Here is a 17,560-nt window from a genome sequence, read left to right on the forward strand (position 1 = left end):
GCTCGTTTCTGGAGTTTCACAGGACTCGACGTAAGCATTCCAGGGAGGGAGTGAGCTGTTCCCAGGCAGAACTTCCAGGAGATGGAGAAGAGAGGTGGGAGGAGATTCTAGAGACCCCAGCCTCGGGAATGGCCTTTCTCTCTTTCTTTCATTTTCTCGCCTTGCACACCAGCTAATTTGGGAGGCAATGAAAGTCTCGGGTAACATTTCAGAGCCTCCCTAGAGAATACACAGATCGAGGGCTCACCGCCAACCAATTTTCTAATTAGAAACTAATCTCCCAGAGGCAGCTCTGGGCTGGGGCGTTTCCGGAAAGTCAAAGCGCGCGGCTGAGCCCGCCCCCTCGGAGCTCTAAGTTTCGTTTCTGCTGCCCAGCGCTCGGCAGTCCCAGACTCGACTCGGAGTCGGCCCCGCAGCCGCTCGCTCGCTCCTCTCCCTCGGCCGCTGTGCTCGCCGAGCCCGGGCGGACCATGGCGGACCCGGCCGTGTGCGCCTTCCTCACCAGGCTCCTGTGCAGCCACGGGGGCCGCATGGAGCTCCGCGAGCTGCTCAGCTTCGTCGAGCTGCCCGAGGTGCAGCTCCTCGAGGTGCTGAGAGAAGCGGGGCCTGATCGCTTCGTGCTCCTGGACCATGAGGGCGACGCCGGCCCGACGGTGCTGGCGACCACCCGCGTGCGAGTGTGTAGGCGCGTGGTGTGCGGGGGCGCCTGCGAGGCGCTGCACCTCTGCAAGCTCAACCTGTTGGACAGGTGTCGCCGCGAGAGGTGAGTGCGGCGGGCCGCGACGCCGACTGCCGGCCCTCTCTACCTTCCAGCCACCCCACGAATCCTCCCCACCCTCCATCCCTCTTTGCCTTCCACTCCCTTCCCCTCCGCCCCACCCCATCTCCTCCATTCCCTTCTCCCCTCCATTCCCCGCCTCCTTTCCTTTCCTCCTCCTCTTCCACTCCCCTCACTCTCCTCTTTCACTCCCTTCACTCTCCCCTCCCCTTCCGTCCATCCCCCCACTTGCCTTCCATACTCCCCTCTTCTTCCAGTCCCTCTCCTTGCCATTCCCTCCTCCTTTCCATTTCTCCCACCTTTCTTTTCCCCCACTTCTCTTACATTCTCCTTCTAGTCCTCCTATTCCCCCCTCCCTTCCATTCCCCAATCCCTTCCATTTCCCCCTACTTTCCGTTTCCCTAGTTACGTCCCAGTCTCCCTCCTCCCTTCTATTTCTCGCCCTGCCTTGCCCAAGCGCATCCCGGGAGTTCAGGTCCTTCCCCTTTCCGCCCGTGCCAGAATTCTGCTTCTGTGCCCCTCTCATCAGAACAGTCTCTACTTGACTTTGAACACTCCTGCCCTTCACTTCCTGCTTACGTGTAACTTGGCAGCAAGTTGCCTTAAATATTTTAAAAGCTTTTGACTTCTATATCCTTGCATTGTGTCTGGGTGGGCCCTGAAACAGTTTATTTGTTAGAAAGAGATTGAAGAAGAAAAACCTGAGGCTGGGGACTCCCTCTCTCATGCATGATTCATTGGTCTCTACTGTGGCACCTTCTCCAGGTCCAGCAAACATGCTCAGACATATCTGCTCAGTATTGTGTTATCTTAACCCCCTCCCCCGAGCCCCTATGCTAATCTTTCTCCTGTCTTTAAAAAATAAATAACCCGAACCTGTTGACCCCGCTGTCACCTCTTCCACTCCAACTACTAGCTCCTTACTATATTATGCCCCGCCCCCCGTCGTCATATTCTTTTGCCTTCATTTTCTCATCACTAACTTATAGAACTTTGCTTTTATCACTGTTGAAACTTTGCCGCGGTTATTCGTATTGGTTGACCAGCCATTCCTAAGAATTCTTTTTTTTTAGAAATTTAATTTGTGTTATTGTACTAGAGAAGGCTACTATTTGACACACACACATATATGTATATATGTGTATATAATTATATGTACATAGATGCATATATAACCATTCCATTGTTAAAAATAAAGATGTAATTTCTTTTTTCCCCTAAGTTCGTAGACCCTCGCTAAAATCCATCCAGGCCTTGTGGAGGTAGGGACCCCAGGATAAGAATTCCTGCTATCGTGGTTTTCTTTGTAATGTCTCGCGTCCATCTTGTTCCATTTATTTCAGAAGCCACCTTCCTAATTCCAACAACCCAGTGTTTGGACCATTGCAGTGTATCTAGTGGTCTCCCTGCCTTCAGTTATCTCCTCGCTACAAATTTATTCTATTTGTTGCCCGCAGGTTAATCTTTCTAAAACAGTACTTTGTGCATGTCACCACCCTGCTCAGAAATATTTAATAGCTCTCCATTGTGGAGGTGATACAGTCTGACCACCATAGGCTGATAAGAAAGACCCTCTATCTACCAGCCTGGATGTCTCCAACCTTGTCTTTGGCGATGCATCCTCTATGCCGCTGGTGTCAGACTCAGAGAAAGGGGGCCACTAAACTGTACATAAGGATCCCTGTAGCTACATATTGACTTAGAAAATGATGTGCTAATATTATCTATGTTGTATTTGTTTTTAGTTATTTTATTAAATTTGTTTCTCCAAGCTCTTTTAAGCGTTATTTGACTGACCAAAGACATGAAAGATGACCATTATATTTTAATCTGGTTCTTTCCTGCAATAAATAGTAAAATTAATAAATAATAATAAAGTAAATACAATTAAATTTTGGGGGTGCTAGGCAGCGGGGTTAAGAGACTTGCCTAGGGTCACACAGCTGGTAAGTGACCAGTGTCGGAGGCTGGATTTGAACTCAGGTCCTCCTGAATCCAGGGCCTGTGCTCTATCCATTTGGCCATCTAGCTGCCCCAATACAATTACATTTTAATCTGGTTCCCACCTATAGTAGGAAGTGTTGTGGGCCTCAGGCCTCTGGACTTCCTGTTCGATAGGTCTGCTTTATACAAAGCTGTACTGGCCCAACTGTTTTGCTCGTTGTTCCCCCAAATGCACCTTGGGCATTCCTGCCTCCCAGCCTTTGTGCTATCATTTCTACCTGGCATGTCTCACCCTCGCACTGCTTCTTCTATCTATACCTTCCGTTCAAGGATGAACTGTAGTCTCACCTCCTCTCAGAAACCTCCTTCCCCGTCCCCTTCCCCAACCCTTTTCCCATCCCCTTCCCGCCTTATAGGAATATTCCTCCTTCTGAACTCCTGCTGCATTTTGTTTGGCATTTAACATATGCTTCTTTTATGGTGTTTTACATGCTTATGCTGCTGTCCCCTCTTTCACCTAGATTGTAAGCTCTTTGAGAGCAGTGACTGTTTATATCACCAACAGCTTTTATACTGTCTTATACCTAGTAAATTTTCAGTGGATGTCATTTGATTATGATGATGACTCAGACCTCTGACCTGCAGACATTTTCTTAGTCATGGAAGAAACAGGGTTTTGCAAAAATATGCTATTTCCTCATGTTTCTGTTGGAAGAAAATTCACAACTTTGTTTTTGTTTTTATTTATTTTTAGTTTTCATCATTCACTTTTATAAGATTTTGAGTTTCATATTTTTCCCCTTCCTTCCTTCCCCCCTCCCTCCCCAAGACAGCATGCAGTCTGATATAGGCTATACATGTATAATGATATAAACATATTTCTACATTTGTCATGTTGTGAAAGAGTCAGAACAAAAAGGAAAAATTACAAGAAAGAGGAAAAAAAAGAGAGAGAGAAAATAGTGGGCTTTAGTGTACATTCAGACTCCATAGTTGATTCTTTGCATGTGGATAGCATTTTCCATTGTGAATCTTTTGGAATTGTCTTAAATTATAGTATTGTCAAGAAGAGCTAAGTCTATCAGAATTGGTCCTTGTACAATATTGCTGTTACTGGTTCTGCTGGTTCTTCTGATTCTGCTCACTTAGCATCAGTTCATATCATGAAGTTTTCCCAGGTTTTTCTGAAATCCGCCTGCTCATCATTTCTTATAGCACAATGGTATTCCATTACATTCATATATACCACAACTTGTTCAGCCATTCATTAATTTATGGGCATCCCCTCAATTTCCAATTCTTTGCTACCAGAAAAAGAGCTGCTATAAATGTTTTTGTACATGAGGATCCTTTTCTTTTTTTTGATGATCTCTTTGGGATACAAACCTAGTAGTGCTATTGTAGTTTTATAGCCCGTTGGGTGTAGTTCCAAACTGCTCTCCAGAATGGTTGGATCAGTTCACAGCTCCACCAACAATGCAGTATAGTATTCCAGTTTTTCTGTATCTTTTCCAACATTTGTCATTTTCCTTTTTTGTCATGTTAGCCAATCTGATGGGTGTGAGGTGGCACCTCAGAGTTGTTTTAATTTGCATTTCTCTAATCAATACGAAAATTCACAACTTTGACAAAAAAATTGTCATTGTGTATATTTCTTTTGCTCCTATTCTATTTGTTGGTTAATGGTTATGTGTGTATGTGTTTATATGCACAGACGAGGGGGGAAGGTTGGAGAGGGACAGAGAGAGAGAAAGAGAATTATGGAATTAATTATTCAAAATAAGAAAATCATAAAACTTTTAGACCTGTAAATTATAAAGACCTTAGAGATTGTTCAGTTCAGTTCTCTCATTTTACAAATGAGGACACTGAGGCCTAGAGAGATGAAGTAGCATCCTCAGTTACCAAGTGAGTCAGTGGCAAAACTCCCATGACGCTGTTCTTTTTCACATACTGCATTGCCACCTTGTTCAAATGTGCCCTTCAGTAATGAGCAGAGAAAAAAAAAACAGCTTTTTTTTTAACCAAAAAATGGTAGATAACTGTTCACTTCCTTATAGCCCCAAAAGTTGTTAGGGGGGAAAAAAACCCTAACTTTAATAAAAAATAACTTTGGCATCATAACAGTTTGCAAGCTGTCCTTACCTGGCCTTCTTGCCAATTGACGCCTTCATTTAGTGAGACCAAAAAGTCACTGCAGAAAATATCTCTGCTTTGTTGATTAATGGGCCATTGTTTGAAAAGGCTTACATGTTTTTGTATGACAACCCTGTGCTGCAAGGATTGAGGCAAGTGTTATAGGGGCTAGTAAGCTTTTTTTTTTTTTTTAGCTTTATCCTTTCTTCTGGCTTCTGCTATCCTTTCACTTAGGTCTAGCGTGGAAAAACTGAGAAACCTCCAGAAAAATGTCATATTCGTGGCAGTGTATGTTTGAAAACAGCATTTATATGACAAGTGGATGAATGATAATTATTTATTAAGCACTTAACTTGCTGAGCACTGCCCTCCATGTTGGGCATATAAATCTAAAACAAGGCAGCCCCTGGCCTCAGGAAGCTTACATTCTAGCAGGGTAAATAAACAGTGTGTGCAGTGATGTTAAGGGAAGGATAGTTTGGTTTGGGAAGTTACAGGGATGATGAGTGTAGTCATTGAGGCAGTATTGATTTGATAACTGTTCCTAGAACAAGTATTGGGAGTGTGAATGGCAAGGCAGCATTCAGGGTGGATGATCACATCGAATAGGAAGCATGGTCCAAGGCCACCCAGATAGAGTAATCATGTGTGTTTGCATTGGGTGCTATACCAATCAGGACAGCATGGCCCCACTGTTATTGTTCCAAAGGGGAGTGGAGAAAACTACCCAGGTCATGTTCTCAGGAAGCCCAAGAGACCTGGCCGGGACCAGCAGTCGAGGGAGTAGACTGTCGGATGGGATGTGTATGTGCACAACATATACAGACACTCACAACTCTCTATGTATACTTCACTGGATTTGTGCTCTTGTGAATATATATTTTTTTAATATTTCAGTTCAGTTCTATGTCATATTGAATAAGTGGTCACCGACCCTTTGCTTGAAGACCTCTGCTGAAGCAAACCTACTACTTCTTAAGACAGGCAGGCCATTCCATTTTAAATAGCTTTAATAGTTAAGAAGTTTTTCTTGTTGTCTCTTTACCATTTTTACCCTTTGCGCCTCGTTCTTCCACGGACCAAGCAAAACACATCTAATCCATCTTAGCCAAGTAGATAGAATGCTGGTCTTGGAGTCAGGAAAACCTGAGTTCAAATGTAGCCTCAGATACTTACTAGCTTTTTTACTTTTTTACTTAACCTCTGTTTGCCTCAGTTTCTTCAATTGTAAAATGGGGGTAACAATGGCACTTACCTTCCAGGGTTGTGGTGAAGATCAAATGAGATAATATTTGTAAAGTGTTTTGCACAGTGTCTGGTACAAAGTAGATGCTTTTTTTTTTAAGGATTGCATTATTTTCTCTTTTTTTCAGTAATATTTTTTCTCAATTACATATAAAGACAATTTTTAACATTCATTTAAGAAAATTCTTGTGTTCCAAATTTTCTTTCCCCCTCACATCTCCCCTTCGAGACAGTTAGCTATTTGATTTGGTTATATATGTGCAATCATGCAAAATATATATCCATATTAGTCATGTTGTGAAAGAAGACACAGACTAAAAGAAAAAAAAACACACAAAAAAGAAAAATAGTAGGCTTCGATCTGCATTCAGGGTCCTTCCTTTACAGTGTCCTTTCCAAAATATGTCCTCCAGAACTGAGCAGTATACAGGGGACAGACAAGATCGACCATATTAGGAGATTATCCTGTCCTGTTCTTGTGCGATAGGCTTCTTCGGTGTTGCCCAGAATTGTATTAGCTTTCTTTGCTGCTGTATCACAGTTTTGCCCCATATTGACGTGTGTATACTCATATATGTATACAAATGTGTGTGTGTGTATATGTGTACTCTTAGATCTTTTTCAGACAAGCTACTGTCTAGTCATACCTCTTCTGTCTTGTACTTGTGAGTTCAGTTTTTTTGAACCTAGGGGTAAGAGTTTACATTTTACATTTTTCCTCATAAAATTCCATCTAATTCTAGCTAGTGTCTATTAGCCCTTCACAATCTTTTTTAATCCTGTGCTCAGTGTACTAGATATTCCTCCCAGTTTTGTGTAATCTGCAAATTTGATAAACTTCATCTCTATTTATTTTTCTAAAACTGTCATTAACTTAAAAAAAATTGTTTGTGCCTTCTACTGCCCCTCTTGCTTCTCCGTTGGGCAATTAGAAAAATAAAACTCTCGATACATAGCGGCATAGTTCAGTAAAATAAATGCCTACAGTGGCCATATCGGAAAATGTATATTTTTTTCCTGAATTTTAAGGTTGTTGCCTCTCTGTCGGAATGGGAGCGTTGTATTTATTCTTCATTTTGTTAGACTTGTGGATAATCATTGCTATTGATTAGGGCTCTAAAGTCTTTCAAAGTGGTTTTCCTTTATAATGTTATCATTGTAGAAATGGTCCTAATTGTATTCCCTTTACTTTCTGTATCAGTTCCTCTGAAACTCTTCGTTTCATCATTTCCTAGAGCACAATAATATTCTATTACATTCATATGCCACAGTTTGTTTAACCATTCCCTAATAGGAGGACACATCTTAAGTTTCTAATTTTTAGCTACCGCAAAAAGAACTGCTGTAAATATTTGTGTTGTGAGTGTATGAGTATGTGTGTGTATGTGTATATGTATACACATGTATTTACACACACATCTCTATATGTACATATACGTACCTGTACACACACATGTCCTTTGCCTCTCTGATTATTTTGTTGCCTAGGCTTAGTAATGGTATATATAGCTGGTTCACAGAGTATGCACATTTCGGTTCCAAATTCCTTTCCAGAATACTGAACTAATTGACAGCTCCACCAAATGGCATTTGTGCCAAGTGAAATCCCCAGAGAGACTAGATACATCTTTATAGGATGTATAGATTAGGATTAGGGATGTGGCCAGTTAACACCCTGCCCCTGGTGTTAGACCTTCCATTTTAATTAAGTAGAGACTTGTTCATACTTCAGGAAGGGACAGTGGGGATTGCCCACAATACCTCATTATCCCCCCCCTAACTTTTTGTGATTGCATCAGTTTCTTGGGGGCGGGCAAGGGAGAGAATCAGTTGTTAAGAAACCACCTACCTGACTTGTACTATTTATTAGGGTTTATTGTGATTAACAGTGGTGTAAGCTGCTGATGTAAACCTAATATTTGACAAACTTTTGTTTGTCAAATAGGGAGTTCTTTTCCCAGTAATTTCTGTTACTGGATTTATCAAACACTAGGCTACTGTTTTTTATTGCTTCTTTTACTTGATTATCTGTCACTTGTTTATTTAGTCTATCCCACTAATCTACTTTTCTGTTTTTTAACTAATGTTTGATGATTATTGCTTTATAAGATAGTTTGAGGTCTGATAATGTTATGTGTCTTTAATTTCTACTTTTTCCATTTTTTCCTTCAGATTTTAGATGATTTGTGTTTTGTCCAGTTCTATAAAATATCCCCTTTGATAATTTGGTTGATATAGTACAAAATCTATAAGTTAATTTTATTATATTGGCATGGCATAAGAAACTCATTAAATCTCTGATTAAGTATTTTTTTTAAAAAGTATACTGTAATTTTACAGATAAACATTTTATGTATGTCCTAAGTAGTTTTAACTCCCAGGGATTTTGTACATTTTGTGGTTATTTGGGATGGAAGTGTAGCAGGCCTAAAACCACACCTCCATGTGGCCCCCCCCTTGTGAGCTTTTCCTAATGAACTCTGGGTAAAAACGCCTGTGAAGTAGGTACAAGAAGTGCATGTTCTTTTAAGAGCTGACCACTCCTTAACCACTCCCTAATCCCACCCTGAATCCCCTAGTTAGTATATTTGGCACATGTTTTATTGTATTTTATCCTATATGAACTTTAACCGTACCTCTCTAAAGTTGCAGGATCCTTTAAGAATCCTTGCCCACCGAAAAGCGAAACAATAAACTTTGCCACCTTGGCTTAAAGAATGCTTGCGTCTGTGAATTCATTCCAGATGACCCATGTACTTCAAGTCTTTGAGGGGTCACAACCTCTCAAGACCTCTCACACTGAAACAGAAGTTCCTTATTTTTTCTTCCAGCTTTTTGTTAGTTGTGTACAAAAATGTGCATTTACGTTGTATCTAGCTACTTCACTGAAGCAATTCTCTTAGTTTCTTTGCTGATTCTCCAGGATTTGCTGAGTTCACCATCTTATCTGCAAAGAGAGGTAGTAGTTTCCACTTTGCTGATGTTATCCTATTATTAGAGCATGATTGATTTGTGATGAAGCAGTTGCTGGCCCTTGGTGATCATGGCTTCCTTTTCTACATATCCACTAACCATTTATTTAATAATACATTCTGGAATTTTACCAGCAATCAGAATCAAATTCACTGGCCTCTATTTGCATGTTCCATCTTTTTTTGAACACAGGAGTAGTACTTCCCCTTCTCCAGTCCTATAGTATGGATGTCTCCTATTGTCCATGGTCTTTAAAATAGGTCATTGGACAATGGCATCTGCCAGTTCTTTGAATACCTGAGGATATATTTCATCAGAGCCATGGTGACCTGAATTCATCAAAGGCCGCTGGGTGCTTTCTTTTTTCCTTATTTACCTTGATGGGGTGGAAGCAATATTCTAATTCCCACCCCCTGTGCAAATTAGGTTGATTTTTTCCTTAAAATTTAGGTGTTGAAACCATCCTTTGGACATGAGTGACCAGAGGGATTAAAGGTTGTTGACGTTACTCTCTGCTCATTTGAATACAAAGCAGCCTGTATGTCCTTTCAGACACTTGACCCTTGGTAATGGATGGGCAGCTCAGGCTAGGAGCTTCCCTCCACTAAATCAGTTGGGAGGGTCCTCCATGACTGTCCTTGTGGAATGGCCTTCTCCTGCTATGGCCAAGTCATTCTCCTTTTGTTCACTGTTCACAAGGTGTCTCGTTCTGTTTCACTATCAAACCTCAACTGCCAGGGGACTGGCCTGAACCAGGCCCAGCCCGTTGGGTATCAGTATGCCTTGTTAGCCATTTTTGGGTTGTCAGTTCAAGTCCAAACTTCATTTCCTGATCAGAGAAACTAGAAAGAAAACATTTATTGAGCAGTTTTGCTTTGCCATCTGTTATCAACATCCTGTCCACCCAAATAAGTGGGTTTATATTGATTGTATTATATGTGGATTCAATAGGATATATGTTTTTATCTGGACCAGTATGTGGGCAACTCCCACTGTGGAAACTCTCTCCTGAGTCCCCAGATTCAGGTCAGCAACTTGTCTGTCATTTATAGTTTTAGGGATTTGCCTTTGAACAGTGAGAGATTAAGGGACTCTCCCACTTCTTTTACTAGTAAAGCACATGTCATATCTCACAGTACAGGAAGCTTATTTATGTAAGTTTTATATATGTGTTCACACATATATGCTGTCACATATAACTATATGTAACATAATGTGCAACACATGTGTATTATATGTATATATACATGTATAATTCTATATAACACAATATATAATATTGTATATCATATGTTACATACGATATATAGTACTCATCTTTTGGAATTGCTTTCAGAGCCAATAGCTTATTATTTTGAATATTTACTTCTTCCAATGTTACTTGTATGAAATTGATCCAGGAGATATTATAAGTTGCCAGTGTTTTCCCATGGTATGTATATTTATATACATATATATGCATATGTGTATACAGCTCTTAAATCTGTGCTCTTAAGATTATATATATGTATTCGCATGCATGTATAAGTATATGCAGCCCTCCCCTTTTAGGAGGGAAAAGTGAGTTTGCTTTGGCATTGGGGCATGTCGAATTCCTATATGTCACTTTTTTAAGGGCGTGGAAACTGGGCCTCCCTCACTTGCCTAGCCTGAAAGTGCTGGGGCCACTCACAGGCCCAGTCTCATCACTGATTGGTGTAGAAGCTTTAAGCTGGTCTGTTTCTGATTTGGGCTGGTTCTCCTCTCTGAAGCCTGTCTGGTGAGCCCTCCTCCTAGGTGCTCACCGTATTGGCCTTTAGACTTGGTGCAGACACCCAGTTGGCTTAGTTGTGTTGCATCTCAGAACTCTTAAGCTCAGAGATGGAACAGCCTCAGCCTCCGTGCTGTCTCAGATTATAGATGTGTACCATCACATGTGGCTGCTTCTTTAGTAAGGTACGTGGCAAATCTCTGAGTACAGGAGTCTGATGATTCGACCTAATCTTGTGTTTTACACATATAACTCCTCTTCCCTCACAGTGCATATGTATATACAAAAATACCGGTAGTGACCACAAAGGAATGAGATGTATGTATGTATAGCCAGTAATCTGGCCCTGAAAGACAGGTCCTAATATTCTGTTTTTGTAACAGTGTTTAACCCAATACTTCGTGCTTTTCAAAAACTGGCTTTTTTAATTGCTTTGCAGTGGGTTAGGGCAAATCTACACCATCATTAATATTATTTTAAAAAGTGTTATTTAGTATTCTTACCTTTTTTTTTTTTTGTGGGGCAATTGGGGTGAAGTGACTTACCCAGAGTCACACAGCTAGTAAGTGTCAAGTGTCTGAGGCCAGATTTCAACTCAGGTCTTCCTGCATCCAGGGTCGGTGCTCTATCCACTGCACCATCTAGCTTCTCCTCTTGCCTATTTTTCTAGATGAATTTCACTGTCAGTTTGTCAAGTTCTGTAAACTATCCTAAGGTAATTTTAAATGGTATTCTATTAGATTTATGTGTTAACTTAGCTGCCATCTTTAAGTAAAGAGACCAAAGTAAAGCTCTCCATTTTTTTTCCTGTTTATCCTGTTTATAATTTTTAAAAAATAAATCTCATTTTCATTTCTATTTTTGACAGTAATTTTCTGTATTTTCAAATCTTTTAAAATTGTATTTTCTCATTATGTGACCAATAGAATCTGTGTTATATAGGATACTATGGTTTCACTAATAATAACTGACATTTGTATATTATTATTATATAGTATGTCTGCTTAGTTGCCAGAGGAATCTTCCTAAATAAAGCCAAGGTCTGACCATGTTGCCCCATACTTGGTAAACTCCATTGACACCCTGTCACCTTCAGGATCAAATATAAAATCCTCTCTTTGGTGTTTAAAGCCTTTTGTAACCTAGTCCTTCCCCACAACATTTCTAAGTGTTTTTACACTTAAGGCGCCAGCTAAAATCCCACCTTCTACAAGGAGCCTTTCTGATTGACCTTCATGCTAAGTAAGGCCTTTCCTCTGTTGATTATCTCCAGTGTATGTTGCACACATAGCTCCCTGGTACATAGGTGTTTACATATTGTCTCCCCCATTAAAATTGTGAGCTGCTTGAGGGCAGGCTGTCTTCTGCCTTTGTTTGTATCCCTAGTGCTTAGTGAGTTGTAGGGCATTTAGCGTTACTTAATAAAAGATTAAAAAATTTTTTAAAAGTCAGCTTCAAGGTTTGCAAAGTATTTAACATATATATAATCTAATTTAAGCCTCATAATAACCCTGTCAGATGGGTTTTTAATTGTTGTTTCAGTTGTATCTGACTCTTCATGACCTCATTTGGGGTTTTTTTGGCAAAGATACTGGAGTGGTTTGCCATTTCCTTCCCCTGCTCATTTTACAGATGAGGAAACTGAGGCAATCAGGGTTAAGTGGCTTGCCCAGGGTCACATAGCTAGTAAGTGTCTGAGACTGGATTTGAACTTAGGAAGATGAGAATTTCTGACTCCAGGCCCAGCACTGTATCCACAGTGACAGGTTACACTGGTGTTGTTATCCTTATTTTACAGATGAATAATCTAAAGATGAGAGAATTTAAGTGACTTGCTCATGACCTCTCACTAAGTCTAGGAGGTGCCTTGGGCTAGGAGGTGCCTTGTGAAGATAAATAACATAGGTAAAATTCTCTTCATTCTATAGATCAGGAATCTGAGGCTCAGGGAGGTTGTACCTTGTCCAGGTTTACACAGGTAGTAATGAGTGAGAGGCAGTATGTAGTACAGTGAGAAATGTACCTTGGGCTTCAGTGAATGCATGTCCAAATGCTGCCTCTGATGCTTTGTTTGACCTGTAGCAAGTCACAGAAACTCCGCTGGGCCTTTCTTCAAAATGAGACCATAGCTAAGGTTACTTCCCACTCTAAACCTGTGTCTTCAGGATCCTGTTAAGGCTGGGACCGAACAGCAGAGAGACATCATGTAAACAGCTATGTACAAGTAAGAGGAAAGGCCTTAGCCTTAAGGGGGATCAGGAGAGGCTTCTTGTGGAAGGTGGGATCTTAGCTGGAACTTGAAGTGTAAAAACAGTGTTTCTGTAAAGCACTTTGCAGGTCTGTTAAGAGTCCCTTAAATGGTTTATTATTAGACAATACTGCCATGCATCTATGATCTTACCAGTACAAACATTCCCTACAAGCTGTCCGTGCCTTTTTATCCTGTGCAACTCCATCGCATGTCCTCCTGTAAACCAACTAATGTATGAAAATAAATCCTCTTGTACGTGAATTTTAATAGTGTTGATAAAACAGATATTAAATTTTATTAAATGCCTTTTGAGAAATCTTTCTAGAAGATAATTGTGTTATTCTTACTGTTTTTCCTTTTAATGTGATGAATTTTGTTGATTGTTTTCCTTGTCTTTCGTCAGCCTTCCATTCTGAGGTGCTGACTGTAGTTGATCAAAGCAGATAATTCCGTGTTGTATTCTGTATGTTAAAATGAAGTGAGATATTAGTGGAATTTCTTTTCTTTTCTTTTATTTTGGTGTCCATATTAGATAGTGGGTTTTAAAACTAATTGTTTTCTAAACTAAATTGGGTAACATATGGTTCTTTTCTATATTTTATAACACTTTATGCAAAATAATTTTTTTTTTAGTTTGGAAAAATTCTCCAGGGTAAAGTGCTTAGGGAATAAGGGTCAGTAATTTGTTGTTAACTTTTCCTGTTTCTTATTCATCTATTGATGTTCTGTGTGCCTTCCTGCATCAGTTGGTTAAGTTGGGATTTCATCTCCACTTAGTTACCACATTTCTTACCGTGTAGCTGTGACTATTGTTGGACTTCGTTTTTACATCTTTGTTCTCTTCTGGGGCCATAGCAAAGCCTAGCAAAAACTCTGACAGTCCTAAAACTCTGGAAAGGGCTTCCAGGAGAGACTTGCATACACCCTCTCCATTGTTGAAGGACGGGTTTAGAGAGGCTTATCACCAGAGGGTTGACCACTGGATGTTGAATTTTGTTGACCGCAGCTGCTGAGGAAGACCTTTTCTTAAAGCCTGAAAAGGGTTGTGGTCTTCATTGGTGCCAGGAGTTCCCATAGCAATGAGATCATGGATTCTTGACATATTGAAGGATTGAATTAATTGAATAGACTTCTTTTCCATTCTTCATTTTGTCAATTTATGTTTTCTCCCACTTTTCAAAATTGGTTTAATTGCTTATCCATTTTATCAGTGGTCCCAAAGAACCAAGAGGAAGCATGGCAATTGGATAGAGAATTGGTTTTGGAGCCAGGAGGAGCTGAGTTCAAGTTCTGTTTCTGACACATAGTAGCTGTCACCCTGGGAATGACATTTAGCTACTCTACCCTAGATAACTAAGACAAACTCCAGAGCAGGTACCAACTTGCATTGGCTCATAGATTCAGAGCTGGAAAAGTTCTTAAAGACCATCAATCTCCACCTCTTATTTTACAGATGATGAAATTGAAGCACGGAACTGTTATAGGATCATAGCATCATAAATCTATGAAGTAGTTGGTACAATGGCAGTACAGTGGATAGAATACTGGGCCTGGAATCAGGAAGACTTGTGTTCACATCCAGCTTCAGACACTTCCTGGTTGTGTGGCCCTGGTCTAGTCACTTAACTCTGTTTGCCTTGGTTTCTTCTTCTGTAAAATGAGCTGAAGAAAGAAATGGCAAACCGCCCTGGTATCTTTGCCGAGAAAATCTCAAACGGGGTAACGTACAGTTAAACATGACCGAAACAACTGAACAACAAAAATCGTAGCTCCGAAGCTGGAAGGAAACTCAGAAGTCAGTAGGTCCAATCCTCTCATTTCATAGATAAGGACACTGAGGCCAGTGATTTGTCTAAGGTCACAAAGATAATATCTGCGCTCTGTCCCTTAGTGGAGTGTACACTTCTTGAGGGCAGGGCCTTTTTTCTTTTTCCTTGTATCCCTACTGCTTAGCACACTGTGTGACACATTAGTAAAGGCTTAATTGTTTTCTGACTGAGATCTTAGTAAGTGGGTTTGGTTTTTGGTTTTGGGTTTTGGTCTGGAGCTGTGATTTCAGTTGGTGCTCAGAGCTTCTTCTGAATAAGCAAACTGCCTCTACCAAGGCAGATCCCAAACTTCTCAGAAATTTAGACACTTAGCAACTTGCCTGGGCAGTTCAAGATTAAGTGAGTTACTTAGGGTCTCCTTGCCCGCTGCCTCATATGTCAGAGGCATGACAGGATCCCAGGTGTCCTGATTCTAGGACCTTCAACCTATCCACTCCTCTGAGCAGCAGTTGGTAATTTGGCTTCTTATGCAGGTGTACCTGTAACTAGGTTTTAATCTCTTTTAGTTCTTTTGCCTCCTTCCTGCCTGAGCTTTTTCTTGTTTTTTTGTTTTGTTTTGTTTTTGTCCTTAGAATTAGCTGCTTGGCTAAATTCTAGGATTATAGCTAATGTAGATTTACTTTTAAGATATAAGATTTGTCAGGGTTGTTAGATTACTCAGCCCTAATAAAATAATCTGATTTCTCCCCAAGGTAATTCTGTATATGGGAGCCCTAAGTGTGTGACAAGGGTAGCTCCTCCCTCTCCAGGTGTTTCTAAGTCTTCTGCTCTGTAAGCACTTTACTGATTACTCAGTGATTAGTCATAAACCCATAGGAAAGTAAGTAGGAGCCCAGATGGGAAGAGGTGTCTATTGTTCACTGGCCCCAGAATGTGTCTGCTTATCTTAGTTCTCAGCGAGTTGAGAGCCTCTGAAATAAGAATTTGGTAGTAGACTTCCATAGCTCTGGTTTGAACAAGAGAAAGTTCAGTGTGGCCCCAGAAAGCAGCCTGGGTGTTGATGGCTATGAACTTATGGAAGTCATAGAACAGTAGAATTAGAACTGCAGAACTGGAAAGACGCCTTGTGGTCAATCTAATCTAACCTCTGATGAGACAGTATTTATAAGGCACTTGGTGTGCTTCATAGATGCCTAGTCCCTTGATCTTCTGCTCAAAGCTTGATTCTTACAAGTGGTGATGTAGCGTGCGTGAGCCATCCTGAATTTGTGCACTGGATGCACCCACAAATAAAGAAGAGCCTTTCCTACATGGCTTTCCAAAATTTCCTCCATTGGGCTTTTCTGCGCTGACCCTGGCTGTTGTCAGCTGCTACCTCTTATAGAGGTCAATGTCTCTGGTCTTTGGAAGCTCTTTTACCACTGTCTTTGTAGGGCTGCATAGTTTGTCTGAACTAAAGGATGCAATGGGGAGTTCGATTATGACTAAGTTAGCTTTTCAACCCTATCCTCTCTTCTGTAGATGTCTGATGACTGGTTCCCTGGGGTCAAGGCTGCCATGATCCCTTCCCTTGAGCATAGCGACCCCCAGGCTGCTTTCTGGAGCCACACTGAACTTATTCTTGTTCCAACCAAGGCTGTGAAAGTCTACTACCAAATTCCTATGTCAGAACCTCAACTCCTTGAGAGCTAAGATAGCAGATGCATTCTGGGGTTTGTGAACAACACCTCTTCCCGTCTGGGCTCCTACTTGCTCCTACTTACTTTCCTACAGGTATATGACTCATCATTGAGTAATCAGATCCCTTGCTGGACTCCTGTTTTTATAGAGGAAAAAATATTTGCCCACAGAAAATAGAGCATTTTTGCCCACCATAGAGCATTCTCCAACCAAATAAAACCACAGTTTTATTATTTCTCCTGTTTTTTTGCTTGTGATATCTCCCAATAAATGTATGTTGAGCACAGGGGCTGTTTTTAGCTTTTGTTTTTGCCTTTGCAGGGATGGTCTTCCATGTCATCCAGCATGCTCTCCCTCCTCATTTCCACCTTGAAAAATCCTTAGCTTCCTTTTGAAGCACATCTCAGGTGCCAAGAACTATCATAAAACCTTTATCAATTCCCCCCAGTTACTGGCAGTCTTTCCCTCTTGAAATAATTTTGTATTATTTTATGTGTGTACATATGGTACTTTCTAATTTGTGTGAACATGTATAATATTCCTTTCCAGTAAGCTGTCCTCCATCTCCGCTTCTGCTTTTGCTTCAGCTTCTTCTTCTCCTCCTCCTTCTCTTCCTCCATTATTAGCACGCAGTAGGTGCCTAATAAATAAATGTATGCCAAATTGAGTTGAATGAGCTATTTACACTTTGATGCTTCTGGAAAAAAATCAGTCTATCCATTGAGCAACGAGTGTTTATTAAGTGCCTGCTGTGTGAGTAAGTAAGCACTGGAGAAACAAAACCAAAAGTGAAAACATGCCATCCTCAAAGATCTTAAATTCGATCGAGGGAGATAATGTGTACACATAGAGGTGTATACAAAACCAATATAAGGTGATTTAAGGAGGAGGAGGATGTTAATAGCTGGGGAAAATCAGGAAAGGTTTTATGTAGAAGAAGGTGGGACTTGAGTCTTGAAGGAAACTTCTAAGGTATATGAAAAATAGAAGGCCAGGTCAGTCATTTTTTTAAGCCCTTACTATGTGCCAGGTAC

The 17,560-nt window shown here is 40.7% G+C and overlaps 1 protein-coding gene across 3 annotated transcripts in view; it reads left to right on the top strand.

Moving 5' to 3' along the window:
* The first annotated feature begins 341 nt into the window (after nucleotides 1–341).
* ZC3HAV1 (zinc finger CCCH-type containing, antiviral 1) overlaps nucleotides 342–17,560 on the top strand; it is a 96,205-nt gene continuing 78,986 nt past the window's right edge. Inside the window, exon 1 of one of the 3 annotated variants that reach the window (XM_020998070.2) lies at nucleotides 342–763. In XM_020998070.2, the coding sequence (XP_020853729.1) occupies nucleotides 471–763 (293 nt within the window). In that variant the 5' untranslated portion in view covers nucleotides 342–470. The remainder of the gene's footprint in view (nucleotides 764–17,560) is intronic. The other 2 variants (XM_020998069.2, XM_020998071.2) reach the window with 2 other exon arrangements.

This window comes from Phascolarctos cinereus, unplaced genomic scaffold (genome assembly GCF_003287225.1).
Source record: "Phascolarctos cinereus isolate Bilbo 61053 unplaced genomic scaffold, phaCin_HiC Scaffold_1;HRSCAF=81, whole genome shotgun sequence".
Taxonomy (NCBI): Eukaryota; Metazoa; Chordata; class Mammalia; order Diprotodontia; family Phascolarctidae; genus Phascolarctos; species Phascolarctos cinereus.